This window comes from Epinephelus moara, chromosome 21 (genome assembly GCF_006386435.1).
Source record: "Epinephelus moara isolate mb chromosome 21, YSFRI_EMoa_1.0, whole genome shotgun sequence".
Lineage (NCBI taxonomy): Eukaryota > Metazoa > Chordata > Actinopteri > Perciformes > Serranidae > Epinephelus > Epinephelus moara.
In genome coordinates, this window is record NC_065526.1 from 6,908,086 (window position 1) to 6,923,448 (window position 15,363).

Sequence of the window (15,363 nt, forward strand, 5' to 3'; positions counted from 1 at the left end):
TTAGTATGAGACAGTTATTTTGTCAGTGAAACTTATGAGTTGTAATGGAGCCGAATTTGTTAAATGTCGCTGTTGTCCCTGACTTCATATGAGTAGAGGAAAAGTCTGCTAGCTGCTAGGCTAATTTACACAATGTAAAATGCCATAGGCTTGTGCTAAAAATATTAGCATGTTGTTTCTGTGGGGTAAATGTGTCCAGATAAAGACAAGTGCTTTGTCTGTGAATGCTGCGAGTTATAGTGAAGCTGATTTGTGTACTTATGAAATTGTTGCTATTAAGTGTTTAATGGGTGTGTTTTGAATCAGCTAATCTTCACAGCACTTCACAAAAACCCTGCCGCCAGCTAGTGTTTTGGAACAAAAGTATAAATGTACACAACGACGTAGGCTACGGCGTAGGCTCTGCATAGAGCTGACGCACAACTATTAATCCCACTAAAGACCCACGATTGTAAGGGGAAGGTGGTTCACATTGACACACAGGGTTAAGATTACACCAGGTCACCATGGGGTCCCATTCCCATCACAATGATCCACAGTGACAGGTTTATCAGTGAATAAAATAGACAAACAGCATGTGTAAAGTTTGTATTGAATCAGGTGTGCCTGGGACATGAATGTGTTTGGATGTGGGTCGACAAAGCACCAGTCAAACAACACACAGTTAGATGTTGCTATACAGAAGGGCGTGCTCAAGTTTTGGGTCTTACCGTTTCTGCGAAGGTGTCATCAGAGCTGAGACCTTATCATCGTAGTATTTCCTCATCGCAAAGCGGTCCAACGCCTGATCAGCACTTTGAGGGAGACAGTGAGACCCATTAAACACTTGAGGTAATTATGACTCAAGAGAGAGATTACACTCTGCTGCTTCATAATTGAATGGTGTTAACCTTAACTTAAATTAGGACAACACACACACATGCATACACACGCATAATGGACAAGAGTGAAAGTAACCGGAGAGACAGGGGATTCCAGCAGAGAGGAAGAGAATGCCAGCCTTAAGTAAACATGGAGGGGGAGAGGAGGACAGAGAGAGGCCAGAGTGTGTGCACAGCTCTGCTATTCAGACAGACCTAAAACCAACAGGCGCTGGAGCCTTTTCACCACAGCTCTGTTTCTCGCTCGCTGGCCCTCTCCCTCTGCTCCCCCCCGTGAATCTATTCCATTGTAAATCTGCCTCATTGTTTTCCTATCTCTTCCTCTACCTCTTTTTGCTGTCTGTCTTTCACATTCGCCTTACCGGCCCAGTTTTCCTCAGCGGGACGCAAACACTAAGGGAAGCAGAGGCTAAATCGGAGGCCGATGTGTGCTCATGCCACAAAGACTACTGTGTGCAGAAAGGATCTACACAGGGGCATAACACCAGGCCGCCTCTCCTAATGTTTGCTGCGTCTCTTTACTTTAGGGCTTAGACAATGACAATAGTTAGAAATTTAGAATCGGTTTTCTTCACGATGAAAAGATTTCATGAAACTGACACTGTGGCCAGAAGCTATTACAGTAACTAACATGTTTCCAAGTTGATTCATGCAATCCAATACGGGGTGATTCATGGCTTAAACTGTGTGGTTTCCCTTTGAATGTGAAAGAGGGGGCTTTTCTTTGACTCACCCTCTGAATCACCTGGACCCTAAATGAAAGCAGGTAAATAAATCAGCCGTGGTTAGGCGATGACTTTCTTGTGGTCGACGGAATAAGTCTGATGAACTGTTGTGGGTTGTTGTTGACATCGTTCGCTGCCAGCAATGAGTGGGTGCACTCACTCATATTATGATCAATCCTGACTTCAGAGCAAACAACAACATTTATAGTAACATGAGGAATGTAACACATGGCGGTAATTACCTGGCTGATACGTCGGTGAAATGCACAAAGGATGAGATGACGACACCAATTCGACCCTTGCCGCCCTGAGGACAAAAGAGAGGATGAGGAGGGGGAGATGGTCACCACAAATGCAGCACTTTACTCAGTTTAAAAAGGCCTTAAATACTTATTTTCTGAATTATCTTCCTAATAAACACACTATTGTCTGCAAACGTTAGAACGTTACTGGTTATTTCACGACACAAATCTGTATCCAGGGGTGTAATTTACATGAGAGACACGGGGGATATGTCCCCACACACTATTTTAGAAGGTTGTATTGGACCCCATGACCCTGAAGGTATGTAAGTTAGGGCACATTCACACCAGGATAGTGTGGGGGACTCGGTTCGATAGGCCGGGGGATGGCGAAAAATGTCACACCTTCACTTGGTTCGGTTCACTTTCACACTGCACTTACTGAAGCGGACCAAATTGCCTGGACAACGTCACGCAGTTACAAAAGCTGCTTGTTTTTTTGGGGCGGATTGCCCAAAACGACCACTGACCAGGAAGAAAAAAAGCATGAGTAAGAAGAAAACCCGGCTCATCGATTGGCCAGGACCGAAAACGGAAATCCATCCCCTTCAGCCGGCTTGGTCACCACAAAAAAACACCACACACCAAAATGCAATACGCTCTACGTCACTTCCTCTCTTTGGTCCACTTCCTCTCTTCGTTCCTCTCTTAGTCCATTTGCATTTCCCACTGTAAGCGAACCGCACCAGGGTTCACTTGCAAGTGAACCAAGACCCCAAGTTTTCAAGCGGACCAGGTTTCGCTCGTTTGGTCCGCACCAGAGCGTTCACACCACTCCAAACGAACCGAACTATCCATGGAAGCGGACCAAGGTCCATTTAAAGCGGACCAAATAGCGCCAGTGTGAATGTGTCCTTAGAGGTTGTTTGAGTTCAATGTCACAAATACTTAAAATATTCAAGAAGTTCTCAGGAGTTTTAACAAAAAAAAGGACAGCAGAAATTTGAGGTCGACCAATAGTGGATTTTTAACGGCTGATATACGTAATAACGATAGTTTGGAGCAGGAAAAAGCCAATAGCCGATTAATCAGTCGATAACACCAGCACCACCCAAAGGTGCTTTGGTCCGGTGGTGTAACTGGGTCGTCAGTACAGCGGGACAAAGGGACACAAAGCCTACACATTGCCGCTTAATCTGAAATTGCTTTAACTTGGCCCCAACTGTACGTTGGTGCACGTGAGTGCTCGGACAGTTCCAAGCACAGAATCGGCGTATGGCACCGTATGGTATGGTTTTAGGAGGAGCTTCAGGAGGAAGTCACATTCTATATCGGCAGAAAAATGCAGGGCTAATTGCTTTCTGAGAACATTGTATCTGATGTAAGGTGAAAAACGAGATTGAAAGTTTGTTGAGCAATTCATTTCACACACACTGCTAGTGGCTTGCTGCTTAATTCTAGCGAAATGATACCAACCATGTTTATCTAAAGCACACATTACCTTGTGTTTGCATGTGGGGTACTCAACGCAAAAGGCTTACGGCCGTACCCACATGACAAGTGGAGGTTATAGCTATCGGCCACTATCAGAGCCCCGAGCCACGTTACATCATAGTTTATATAAAGTCCTATCGACTTCAAGCGGAAATGTGGAATGCCAAAATAATTACAATATGTTAAATCTGGAGTCGTTGATAAATTATGCAAGCAAACCGAGACACAGACGCTTACCCTGCAGTGTATAACCACCACATGAAGGGCATCGGCGTTGAGCCAGCTCTCCATGGCTTTACAGATAGTGCAGATCTTATCCAGAGGTGGCGCGTGCATGTCCGGCCAGCCTGTATCTAGAGTCTGAAAACACATCATTCACTGTAAACGGACACATTAGCGCTCTATGATATCCAATACCAAAAAATATTATACTGTTAAGACACAGCTAATCAAAGAGGATAAACATTTTGCCATTAAAATCATTTGTATTTGTTCTTCATCCTGTTATTAGCTTAGTTTATATTAAATAAACATAAACTTACCTTGGGGTTCATTTTAGTGAGATCATGTCTCTTCTCTGACAGGTTGATAATCTAAAGAAAACATACAACAAACCCATGACTTTAAACATTGTCTCCAAGGCAACTGCTTTCTGCTTCAACACTGATTCTTACACTAGTGAAAAATAAACTACTGAGATCAATACTCTCATGTCAATATCCCACAAAAGCCCATCAGCCTTGACATCAATACTGTTTGCACTTTGACACCTCAGCTCATTTCACGGTCAGACAGCGAGCAGCCCACAGACAGGCACTGACCAGGTAATTATCTGCGTGCTTGGACTTGAGCATTCGCGTGACATCCTTCAGGTTGTGAGAGTAGATCTCCTCCGTGCACCCCCGGGGGAAGGACACGGCGATGATGCGCTCCGTGATATACGTCAGGTCGAGTTCATACCCCTCCTCCATCTTGAATCTTAGGACTTCCTGTTATAAAAAAAAACACACCAAAGCAGAGACACAGGTGACTCAGGCCCTTCAATAACCTCACATCATTCCCACATAAAGCGGGTGACTTTGCTCGAGTCAATATTTGACGGTCAAAGTCCTCAGCTTCAGACATTGTGTCCAAGTTTGCAGCAGATATCTTTAGAGATTGACCTCAGCTCCAGATTGGATGACAGAGGGTGTCTTGTTTACACAGAAACGGTCAACAGCGTGAGTCACAAACACTGTACTGGTTGAAGTGTCACAATATATCACGGGTTTTTTAACATGTGGGAGATGATTGCTACTCATCTGTCCTCCAGAAACAGATTCAGTGCGGTGGTATCAAATGTTTAAACACCAGCAATCTAGTACCCAATGTCAGTCAGTCAGAGCAACAAAGACAAAGAAAAACTTTCAAAGAATTCCGGTTAGAACCAGTTGCTGTAAATCCCCGAGTGATGGCGTGTTCCTGTGACCTCATGGCCGTGCACTTCCTGCAGTGGTGGTCTGGAGAGAGCCTGCCTCACCCCACCACATCCACAGACACATCCCTTACTCTCTTATCTAGTCATCTCTGTATGCTCTGTGCCGGGTGTCAGCCGGAGAATAACAAAGTGGTGCCTGCGGCCGTTGCTGACACTATTAGTCGATTAATCAGTAAATCAAACAGTGTAATTGTTTTTTTATTGAGTAAAAATGCCAAATATGTTTGTTTCCATTTCAAGCTTATTGACTATGACCATGTGCTGCTTCTTTTTGTTTTTCTTATGACTGTCAAATCAATAATTTCAGGTTTTTGACTGTTGGTCGGACAAAACCAGCTATTTACAGTTGTCAATTAAGGTTTTACAAAATTAAGACTGACATTTTATGGAATAAAAATTTTTGGAGTATTTTTATTTTTATTATCCCTGACAAAACCTTATATATCGTTGGACTGGTTTACAAATATTTTACATCAGATACAAAGAAAATGTATTGAATTACATATATAATACTGTATTTATCATTTACAATATATTATACCATAAACATGCTATACTCTTTGTTCTTTATATGACTGTCAAATTAATAATTTCTGGTTTTTGACTGTTGGTTGGACAAAACAAGCTATTTAAAGTTGGTATTTAAGGATTTAGAAAATTAAGCCCGACATTTTTGACTATTACCTGACATTTTACGGAATAAAAAAAGCACTATTCTAGGAAGTATTTTTAATATTCTGTATTATATATATTTATTATTATTATTTTTATTACAACATTGGACTGCTTTGCAAATATTGCACACCAAACGCACTGAAAATGTATTGTATTATATATATAATACTCAATTTATCATTTACAATATATTATACTATACTCATGCTACACTCTTTGTTTTTTATATGACTTTCAAATTATTATTTCAGGTATTTGACTATTGGTCGGACAAAATAAGCTATTTAAAGTTGTCAATTAAGGGTTTAGGAAATTAAGACTGACATTTTTGACTATTATCTGACATTTTATGGAATACAAAAAGCACTATTCTAAGAAGTATTTTTAATATTCTATATTATATATATTTATTATTATCATTTTTATTACATTGTTGGACTGGTTTGCAAATATTGCACACAAAAGACACTAAAAGTGCATTGTATTATAAATATACTGTATTTATCATTCATAATATATTATACTATACTCATGCTATACTGTATTTTATTTTATTTTATTAGATGTTATATTGCTGTAGTACTATACTATATATACATATACATATGTATATATATATATATATATATGTATATGTCCATATTCATACAGAAAAAGAAGCATTACTTGATCAAATAATCAAACAATATATTATTCTGGTGTATGCTGTTATAGTGGATGGTACTACAAACACTTTACTTTGCGGTTACTAATCACACAACTATGTCCTTTCACCTGTGACAGTATTGCACTATGAGCTGAAGTACAACACTGTAGGTACTATGTGCTGTTTGCCTTGTAGTTTTCCATTTAATTGCTCTTGTATATTTCCTATTTCTATTTCTATTCTTTTTTCTTCTTCTTTACTTTTCTCTTTTTATCCATATTTAATACTGGATTTTTGCAAACCACATTCTACCTTTGAGTGAGCCAGGGTTAAGCTGTAAGTCAATGACTTAAAAAAATAACTGATTTACACTCGTGTTTTATATCTGTCAGAGATAACTGATCAACAGAGCTTGATAAATGTTTCAGATTTCACACAAACACACACTGTCCCGAACATACACGCATTCCTGAAGCTGCCAAAGATACCATCATCCTTCTTGAATGACTCCAGTTGTTTGTTGTGAATAAACGATCCACAGTCAAGAATGTGTCCGTCAATTAAGTGTGCCATGACTGCAGGCTACAGGCCGACACTTTGAAGGGGGCCAGAGAGGGAGCCATAAAGCAGGGACAGTGTAGCCACGGCTTAAACCAACCCTCAGAGCGGAATGAAAGAGGCCATGTGTATGAAGAGGTCATCTCTCGGGGGAAACACGGCTGGGTTTTGTGATTGTGTGTGTGTGTGTATGTGTGTGTGTTGGTGGAGGTTGTGGTGGTGGTGAGTAAAAGTGGGGTGGGGGGGAAGAGGTCCTCGGGCATTGTTGGAACTAATGGCAGGGTTAGTCTATTTCCCCTGAGACTCTGAGGAAAAACTGTTGACTAATGGGAAATTAATGAACAGGTCGGCGAGTACTTAGGCTCTGTGTATCTCCAGGGCACGGGCATGCAGACAAGGCTTTGTATTGTTTTGGGAGTGTCAAAGTACTGTGCTAACTAGAGATGAGAAGAAATCTAACCAACACTTGACCTCCATGTGACCTGGGAGTGTAAAAAACATTAATTAATTTGGTGTATAAAGACCTGTTTTAAAAGGATTTTTTTTAAAACCAAGTCAACATTTATATGTGGGGCCCATGTGGTCAGTAAATGAGCTTAAAAAATGGGCCCTATATGGGACTGTCCTTGGGTTCCATAATGGCCCCATGCCAATCGCCACTTTGGGTGGGTTTACACAAGTGAGCCCCACAGGGGTTATGCTACAGCTACCTGGACACCAAGTGGGTATGGGCCAAAAATGGGCATCTTATCTTGGGCCAACTTGACTAAAACCACCCATGCGGGCAACTGGCACGGGGCTATTATGGAACCCATGGACAATCCCATATAGGGCCCATATTTCAGATCATTTCCTACCCACATGGGCCCCACATATAAAAGTTGGATGGGAAGTTTGACCTTTTGGGCATCTCGCAGAGAGTGAAATGAAAAGACACCACTGTGTGGCAAATATTGAGCTAATGTTGACGCCAGTAGCTCCTTAGCTTGTGAGACGTGAGATTGATATCAATCATCTCATCTAACTCTCGGCAAGACAGCAAGTAAGGTCAAAAAGTCAAACTATTAAAGGAGCAGTGCGTCGGATTTAGTGGCATCTAGCAGTGAGGACTGCAGATTAAAACCAGCTGAAACTTCTCCTGTGTGCTGCACCTGAACTCCCGGTTAGAATTGCTTCAGTGTTTATTGTTCAGGAGGTTTTTAATGGATTATCTTCAAAGGTCTCTTCTTCTTCAAAAACCAGTAAAGACACATACTTCTCATACAACACTGTTCAGCTTGTTCCAGACGGGCCGCTAGCCTAGCGCCTGCTAATGTGTGCTCATGTTTTTTTCTGATTACTTAACGATCCAGACATGCTGGAGGTTTCTAGCAGGAGCCGAATTATCCACAGAGGTCTCCTCCTCTCCAAAACAAATAAACCCGACGATTTACATTGGTATGAACACTACATAAAGCAGCTTCACATTAAAATCAGTGTTTTTCAGACACTGTTTGGCTCGTCGTGAGGGGCCGCTGCAAAAACATGAATGGCCCTATTTAGAGCAAGTGTTTGGTTTGTCAGTTCTGGGCTACTGTAGAAACATGGCGACCCAAAGAGGTGGACTCTCTATGTAGATGTAAACGGCTCATTTTAAGGTAATGAAAACACAATGATTATACACTATAGAAAAGATAATTGCTATGTTTTATTCCATTTCTGCTGATAAATGCCCCAAAATCCTACACACAGAGCCCTTAAATAGCTGATCGCATGACTAATTCAGTTACCTAACAAAAAAAGGTTTCAACCAATTTAAATAAAACTCATAAAGATGCACAAAAGTAGCCAAGATTCTAAAATAAATCAACTCGCAGCTTGGTTCTAATGAATCATTCATGCGCATCGCTGCAGTAACAAACATCCTTTTCCTACTAGACCTCTCACTTCTCCCACTCATCATTCAAGCTAACATGAGCAACTTGCCCCAGCACGCACTAAAGATAATTGGTCTTTAATTTGCACTGACTGCTTTTGTTCCTGGTTTGAGGCGCAGCATTAGCTCACAAAGGCAGAATAAGCAGTGCCAAGGAACTCAAATCCCGAGCCCACCCATGGGCACTGGGAGAGCAAGGCTGGTAGAGGAGCGGGGTAAGGCAGAGAGATTGGAGAAAATGGGTTGCCAGGTCTACTGCGAACAAGCTGCGACAGGTTTACTGAGGTCAGGATGTTGGGGGATTAGGGTGTGTCTGGCTCCCCCAGCACCAACCCCTGCAGGTAAGAGCTTGACTAGGCTGCGTGGGTGCTGTCAGCCACGTTCACACACGCATGACCATCACTTGGGACCGGCTCCAAATGCCTTTCTTTCAATTACCCACAGCAACGCTGAAAATAAATTAATCAAACATTCCATTTATGCGTAAAAGAAATGCGGCGAAGATGAAGTGGGGAGGCACATTAAAGCGCTGGGATGAAGCCTGTTTCTATTTCAGGAGCCACACCCTTCACCTGGCCCACGCTGTATGGAATCTTCCATTTTGTACGAGCAGGTGAACCAAGAGATGAAAGAAGACGGCATCATGTAATAGCACATAAACTGCAGAGAGAACTGTCTCAAAACCCAGACATCAGTTAGTCAGACCCTGTGGGTTAAATCACGGCCTCATCATGTGAACGCTGACCTCATAGTTGTTTTCATTTTTGAGTCTACTGTGGTGACAACAGTTGGCAAAAACTCTGCATGCTTGTCTTTCCCAAATAATAAAGACTCTCCCGAGCCTGGGGTTGAGCCCCAGCAACCGATACCATTTTCGCGAAAGTTTGTTTGTATGTGATTAGGCTGGTTGCTACATGTACAGACTCCCCAACTGTGTTTTCCATTAGTGACTTCAGTGTGGCCATCATCGTGCAGATTGCTTTTACATATTTGTGCAAACCAGTAGAAGATTAAATAAAGTGGAGGGACTCTTTTTTAAGGGTTAAACGAGGANAGCCCCAGCAACCGATACCATTTTCGCGAAAGTTTGTTTGTATGGCTGGTTGATTAGGCTGGTTGCTACATGTACAGACTCCCCAACTGTGTTTTCCATTAGTGATTTCAGTGTGGCCATCATCGTGCAGATTGCTTTTACATATTTGTGCAAACCAGTAGAAGACTAAATAAAGTGGAGGGACTCTTTTTTAAGGGTTAAACGAGGAAAGGAAAAAGCTGATTTAAGGTAAGGGAGGGCCAGATTCTCTTAAAGACAATGTTTTGGTTTTAAAATGTCAAAAAATAAAAAGAAATTCTTATTACAAGTTACTATAAACGCACACCAAATGTCCCAAAGACAAAAAGGGTTCAATTATATGAAGCAAAAGCATTAAATTTTATATTAGAGAAGCTGCAACCACCAAACTTTTGTCTAGTTTTACGACATAAATCTATTGAATCGATTCATCTAATTTTAAAAAGATAGGTTGCAAATTAGTAAGAGATGCAAAGTGTTTTAAATAATTTCAAAAAATAAGAATAAAACTGTCCATAAACATAACGCCTGCACACATATGAAAGCAATCAGGGCATCCCTCCCCCATTCACACTCTGAAATCAAACTCAATTGCTTCTGTTGGCTCCAGCTCCTGCTTTATGATTGACATGTTGTGGCAACGGCCTCCATTTTGTGACAGCTTAAATATTTTTATAGGTCCATTAAACTGAAATTACGTTTCTGAAATGAAAAATGGGTGCAGTGATATTACTCACTGGTAGGAGAAATTAAAAAAAAAAAAAAAAGAGAGAGAGAGCACCTAACCTCAAGTAAACACAAACTCTCTCTGCTGCAGACGGCGGCGCTGCTCAGTCGGAGGCTGAATTCAAAGTGGGGTGATAAAACTCATCCAACCCAGCATGTAGGAGCTGGCTCTGTTTTGCACCTATGGAAAAAGTGGGTATGCATACATTACACTGCTGTCTCTTTTGGGAGAGTCGGGACAGATTAATGATCTCCTAAGTTGTTTGTCTGCAAATCTGAGTAACAACTTAAGTGCCATAAATGCTTCAGGAAGTTTGGCTGCCTGCGGGGGGACTGCTGGATGGAAAAGTGTTTTACTTTAGAGGTTCAGTGTGTAAGCAATTGAGTTTGAAAATAAAAATCATTGTGTTTTCGTTACCTTACAATGACCCGTTCACATCTACATAGGTAGCGGATCCTCATCCATGGAGATCTCCGGGGCGTCGGTGGCTTAGTGGTAGAGCAGGCGCCCCATGTGCAAGGCTGTTGCCGCAGCGGCCTGGGTTCGACTCCAGCCTGTGGCTCTTTGCTGCATGTCACTCCCTCTCTCTCTCCCCCTTTCACGCTTGTCTGTCCTATCCATTAAAGGCTAAAAATGCCCCAAAAAATATCTTTAAAAAAAAAAAAAAATCCATGGAGATCTCCATGTTGCACCGCCATGTTCCTACAGCAGCCCAGATCGGACGAACCAAACACTGGCTCTAGAGAGGGATATTTGTGCTCTCAGCTCAGCCACCGAAGTTAGCAGCCCCCCCCACAATGAAAGCATCAGAACAACACTGATTTTTTTTTAATGTGAAACTGCTTTTTTCAGTGTTTTTACAAGTTTAAGGTTAAAGGTCAGCAGACATTAGCAGGTGCTGACCTGGCGGCCCGTCTCCGTTCAGCACTGACTTGTAACTTGAAACTGCTGTATTCTGTATTTCTACCAGAATACAGTAGAAAAGCCAAAAATGACGTGTGCCAAAAAATATTTGACTATTTCTACCCTCAGGCTCCCACCTCACTATCTGCATCGCCAATTTCCCTTCTCCAACGTGTTCGTAAGCGTGGGTCAAAGTTTCTCCCATCAAGTCTGTCTTTATGAATTACAACTTTTACATGGGAAGTGGCGCACGCCTGTTTTAGGCCTCGTTTTTGCGTACACTATAGCCCCTTTTACACTGCCAGATTTTCCGCTAACGTTGGGCCATTTTGCCGGCAAGCTGCGAGCNAACTGGGGAGACAAGGAATTGCGCGCCCTCCTTGTCCTCGCAAACGAAGAGGCCATTAACCGTCAGATGACCGGGACGGTGAAGGACGGGCCGACTTACGAGAGAATTGACGGACTGACCAGCCGCGGCTTCCCTCCCACGTCACTGTTTACGTCACAGGCTGAGCTACACGTTTTGTTACTTGCTCACGCCCCCCATTGCCCCGAAAAAGGCACATCCCTGCACTCCCTGATTTTGTTTTTATACTGCGAATGCTGAAAAAAGACTGATTGGGCTTTCCTGCAAATTTGCACAACTCCTATCTAAAAAGGGCTTATGTCTAAAAATGAGACCCCAGGTCCGTTTGGTTTTAAGAGGTAGAAACTTCTGTGGCTAATTCAGCTCCCGCTAAGAACAATCTGAACATCTGGAGCTCAAGTTATCAAAGGAAAAAAGGTGAGCACACATTAGCAGGTGCTGGGCTAGCAGCCTGTCTCCGACGAACATTGATTTGTAACTTGAAACTGCTTTATTCAGTGTTTTAACCAGTCTGAATCACCAGGTCAGTTTGTTTCCAAAGACGAGGCGACCTCTACGGATAATTCGCTCCTGGTAAAAACAGCTGAACAGCTGGATTTTAAGTTGTCAGAGACAAGCATTGAGCACACATTAGCAGATGCTGGGCTAGCGGCCTGTCTCCCACATGCCAAACAGCGCCAAAGAAACACTAATTTGAAACATGAAGTGCTTTATTCTGTGTTTTTACTGGTTTTAATCACGACTCCATTCCTTTTGGAGAGGGGAAAAAAGCCTCCTGAACAATGGACACTGAAGGAATTCTAACCAGGAGAAGTTTTAGCTGACTTCATTCTGCTCAATGCCACAAAATCACCCTAAATTTTACACACTGCTCCTTTAATGCAGCTATTTTTTCCCCCCCTATTAGCTTCATTTCTGTACACATAAATAGAACTATTCATGCCTGTTTGCCATTCCATCAGATGACAGAGTTCTACGACCAGAACAGATCTGTTTGTTGCCGTTGTCCTCTGGCTGTAGCCCCCAGCTGGTATTTAGCATTCACATCTAATAGCCACCTAATAACCCTGATACCATCAGCTTCACTGTTCCAAACCGCCTTGTATTTATACTTGGCACGAGCGCACGCCTCATACTGCGGGATAACTTGTCCACAGTGACATAACAGGCTGGTTGAAGGGCCCAGAGAGGGACAAGGCCACAGTTTGTTCTGGCCTTTTCCTGTCAGGAGCTCTATATGTTTACGCTGTGGCTTTGACACCCATTCACTGCTGAAGAACTGAAATAAACAAAACCATGAGAACTATTGAAAAAAACAAGCAATGGGAGGGGGAGCTGGATATTTTTAGTAAGTTTATTTAGCAACCCTGGAACTCTAACGTGTGTTTGTCCAAAGTTTTCACAAGATATGTTGAAGGGAATAAAAATGACAGCCCTGAGCAAATCTGTGCACCCTTAAGGCTCCTAAAGTACTCCCTAATTACCGTTTTCTATCCCAAGGTCATAGTGGAATGCGTTCCAAAATGGATTAGGCTACGTTCCCACTCTTGCTCCCTCATTCCCTCCATCTCTCCTTTTCTTTCCCTTCTTTCTTGCCGTTCTTTCCCCTTTATTGCCTCCATTCTCCTCCCTTCTGCAGGTCTCCTTCTCTCCCTTTAATGGCTTACACATGTCAGCCAAGTGGCCGTGGCACTGCTGTGACAAAGTGAAATGGCCCAGTGCTCCGTCCCATGCTGTTCCTCCCAGGGTTAGATCACAGTGTTCTGCTTACAGTACACAAAACCTCAGCCCCGTGCCAACCAGTCCACCTGTCCACACCACACTACCAGGATCCCCACTCATCTGTCGCCCTGCCAGCTCTTTGTAATTACCGCCTGACACTTTGCTTTTCTCACACACATTTCTTTCGCCTTGCAAAGGCAAGATATTGTTCATACGACTCTGACCTCAAAATAGAACCACCGACAAAAGCTATAATTGCCAGTTCAAAAATGTTTCTCCTGTCTCGCTGGGTCTGTAATTAAAGCTAATCTTGAAAGAGTTTACCCTGCAAAATGTTCAGAGCAACCTGCATGGTTTATGTTGCGTGAAAGAAAGGTGCACAAGAGGGTGTAAATGCAGGTGTGTGTGTCTGATTTCCAAGCTGATATTCAGGTGAAGAGAGGGCTGTAGCTGTTGTGATGTAAGGACGCTTGTACATGTCATCAACAATGGCTGCCTGAGAAGCATAGCCCAAGGGCTGCAAATACCACGCAGCAGCTGTAGCTCAAAGAAGAAGAAAAAAAAGAGCCCTCTGATTGTCTCCATCATTTATCCACCGTCTGAGGAGTCCAATCAGTCAACAAAGAGTTTCTTCTCTCTATAGACTACTGGGTACAAGTCTTCCACAAGAATGGCCCCATATGTTTCACATTATAAAAAGGTCTCCAGTACACCAAGAGCCCACAGCAGCGAGGAACCCCAAATTATAGCCATTGCAAACACACAATTCATTGAGGAAGACATTTAAAAGCTAAAAAGATCCAAAGAGTTCAAGCCAAGCTTTGGGGAGTTCAATTCAAAAGCTCTAAATAATACTCTTTCACATTGAGAAGAAAAGGAAAAAATCACAAGATCAGTGCTGGGGCAGTTTGAATGAGTCCCTTCTCTGTTTTCAGAGTGCTGCTGGAGGAGCTGGAGCACAAACACACACACACTCTCACACACACACCCCTGGTTTTAGTAGGACTCAGAGCCAAAGTAAATACAGAGAGCAGTGCCCTGTTTTGCACTTTGAATAAATGGGCAAACTCAATGAAATGTGACTGAGCAAAGAGCTAAAGAGAAGGGGAGAAGGGCACTACAGTGTGTGGAGGTCTAATCCTGCTTTTAAGCACTGACCTACCCAACTTTAAAAAAAAAAAGAAAAACAACTTCACAAACTCTCCCTGCAAATGATTGACTGTGGAAAAGTTCACACACCGTGCCTTACCTTTTCAAACTGAAAGCGAGCACTTTGCTTCTCCTTTTTTCCTCCTCCTCTGTGTCCCTTTGTCAGTCAGAGCTGCAGACAGAAGAAGGAGTTCGGGCTCAAGTCCTGATCAAAGAAGCCCTCAGCCCGTCATACAGGCTTAGTGCAGGCTGAGAGGCTCATTTCCCTCTGCTGGAATGTGCTCTCAGCTGGACCCGGGTTTCTCCTCTCCTCTCCTCGGCCTTTTCTGTGGCTGTCGGTGATAAAATGGAAGCCTTTTGCTCGGTTCCTCAACTGCTGCTGTTTGCTGCTCAGCTCGGCTCGGCCCCCCCAGCACACACACACACACACACACACACACACATATACACACACACACACACTTCCTCCAGTCCGGGCCGCCGCTGCAGCCGCCACAAGTCCTGGCATGGGATAGTCCTCCCACTGCGCCGCTAGGGCTGTCTCCCTTGTTCCCTCCCCCTTCCAGTCTACCTCCCCTCCGTACGGCCTCCTCCCTCCGCCTGTCTCCATTTGTTCTCACCCTCACCCCTCACACGCAGACGGGGACTTCCTTCAGCCACCCCCCTGCAGGACCCCCACAGAACTCCTCACATGGAGGCTGCAGTGGTGGCAATAATCTCATCTTTTTGTTGTATAGTCCATTATATTATACTATTTAATCATCTAGTATAGAAGTAGCCTATAATGCATACCACTGGTAGCACAAACGC

At 43.1% G+C, this 15,363-nt stretch overlaps 1 protein-coding gene across 2 annotated transcripts in view; it reads right to left on the reverse strand.

Moving 5' to 3' along the window:
- Window positions 1–15,057, reverse strand: part of LOC126409088 (tensin-3-like) — a 43,505-nt gene extending 28,448 nt beyond the window's left edge. The window contains exons 1-6 of one of the 2 annotated variants that reach the window (XM_050074990.1): window positions 14,654–15,057; window positions 4,164–4,331; window positions 3,885–3,935; window positions 3,580–3,702; window positions 1,849–1,913; window positions 711–794 (exon numbers count right to left, since the gene is read on the reverse strand). In XM_050074990.1, the coding sequence (XP_049930947.1) occupies window positions 711–794; window positions 1,849–1,913; window positions 3,580–3,702; window positions 3,885–3,935; window positions 4,164–4,313 (473 nt within the window). In that variant the 5' untranslated portion in view covers window positions 4,314–4,331; window positions 14,654–15,057. The remainder of the gene's footprint in view (window positions 1–710; window positions 795–1,848; window positions 1,914–3,579; window positions 3,703–3,884; window positions 3,936–4,163; window positions 4,332–14,653) is intronic. The other variant, XM_050074992.1, reaches the window with a different exon arrangement.
- Window positions 15,058–15,363: the final 306 nt, after the last annotated feature.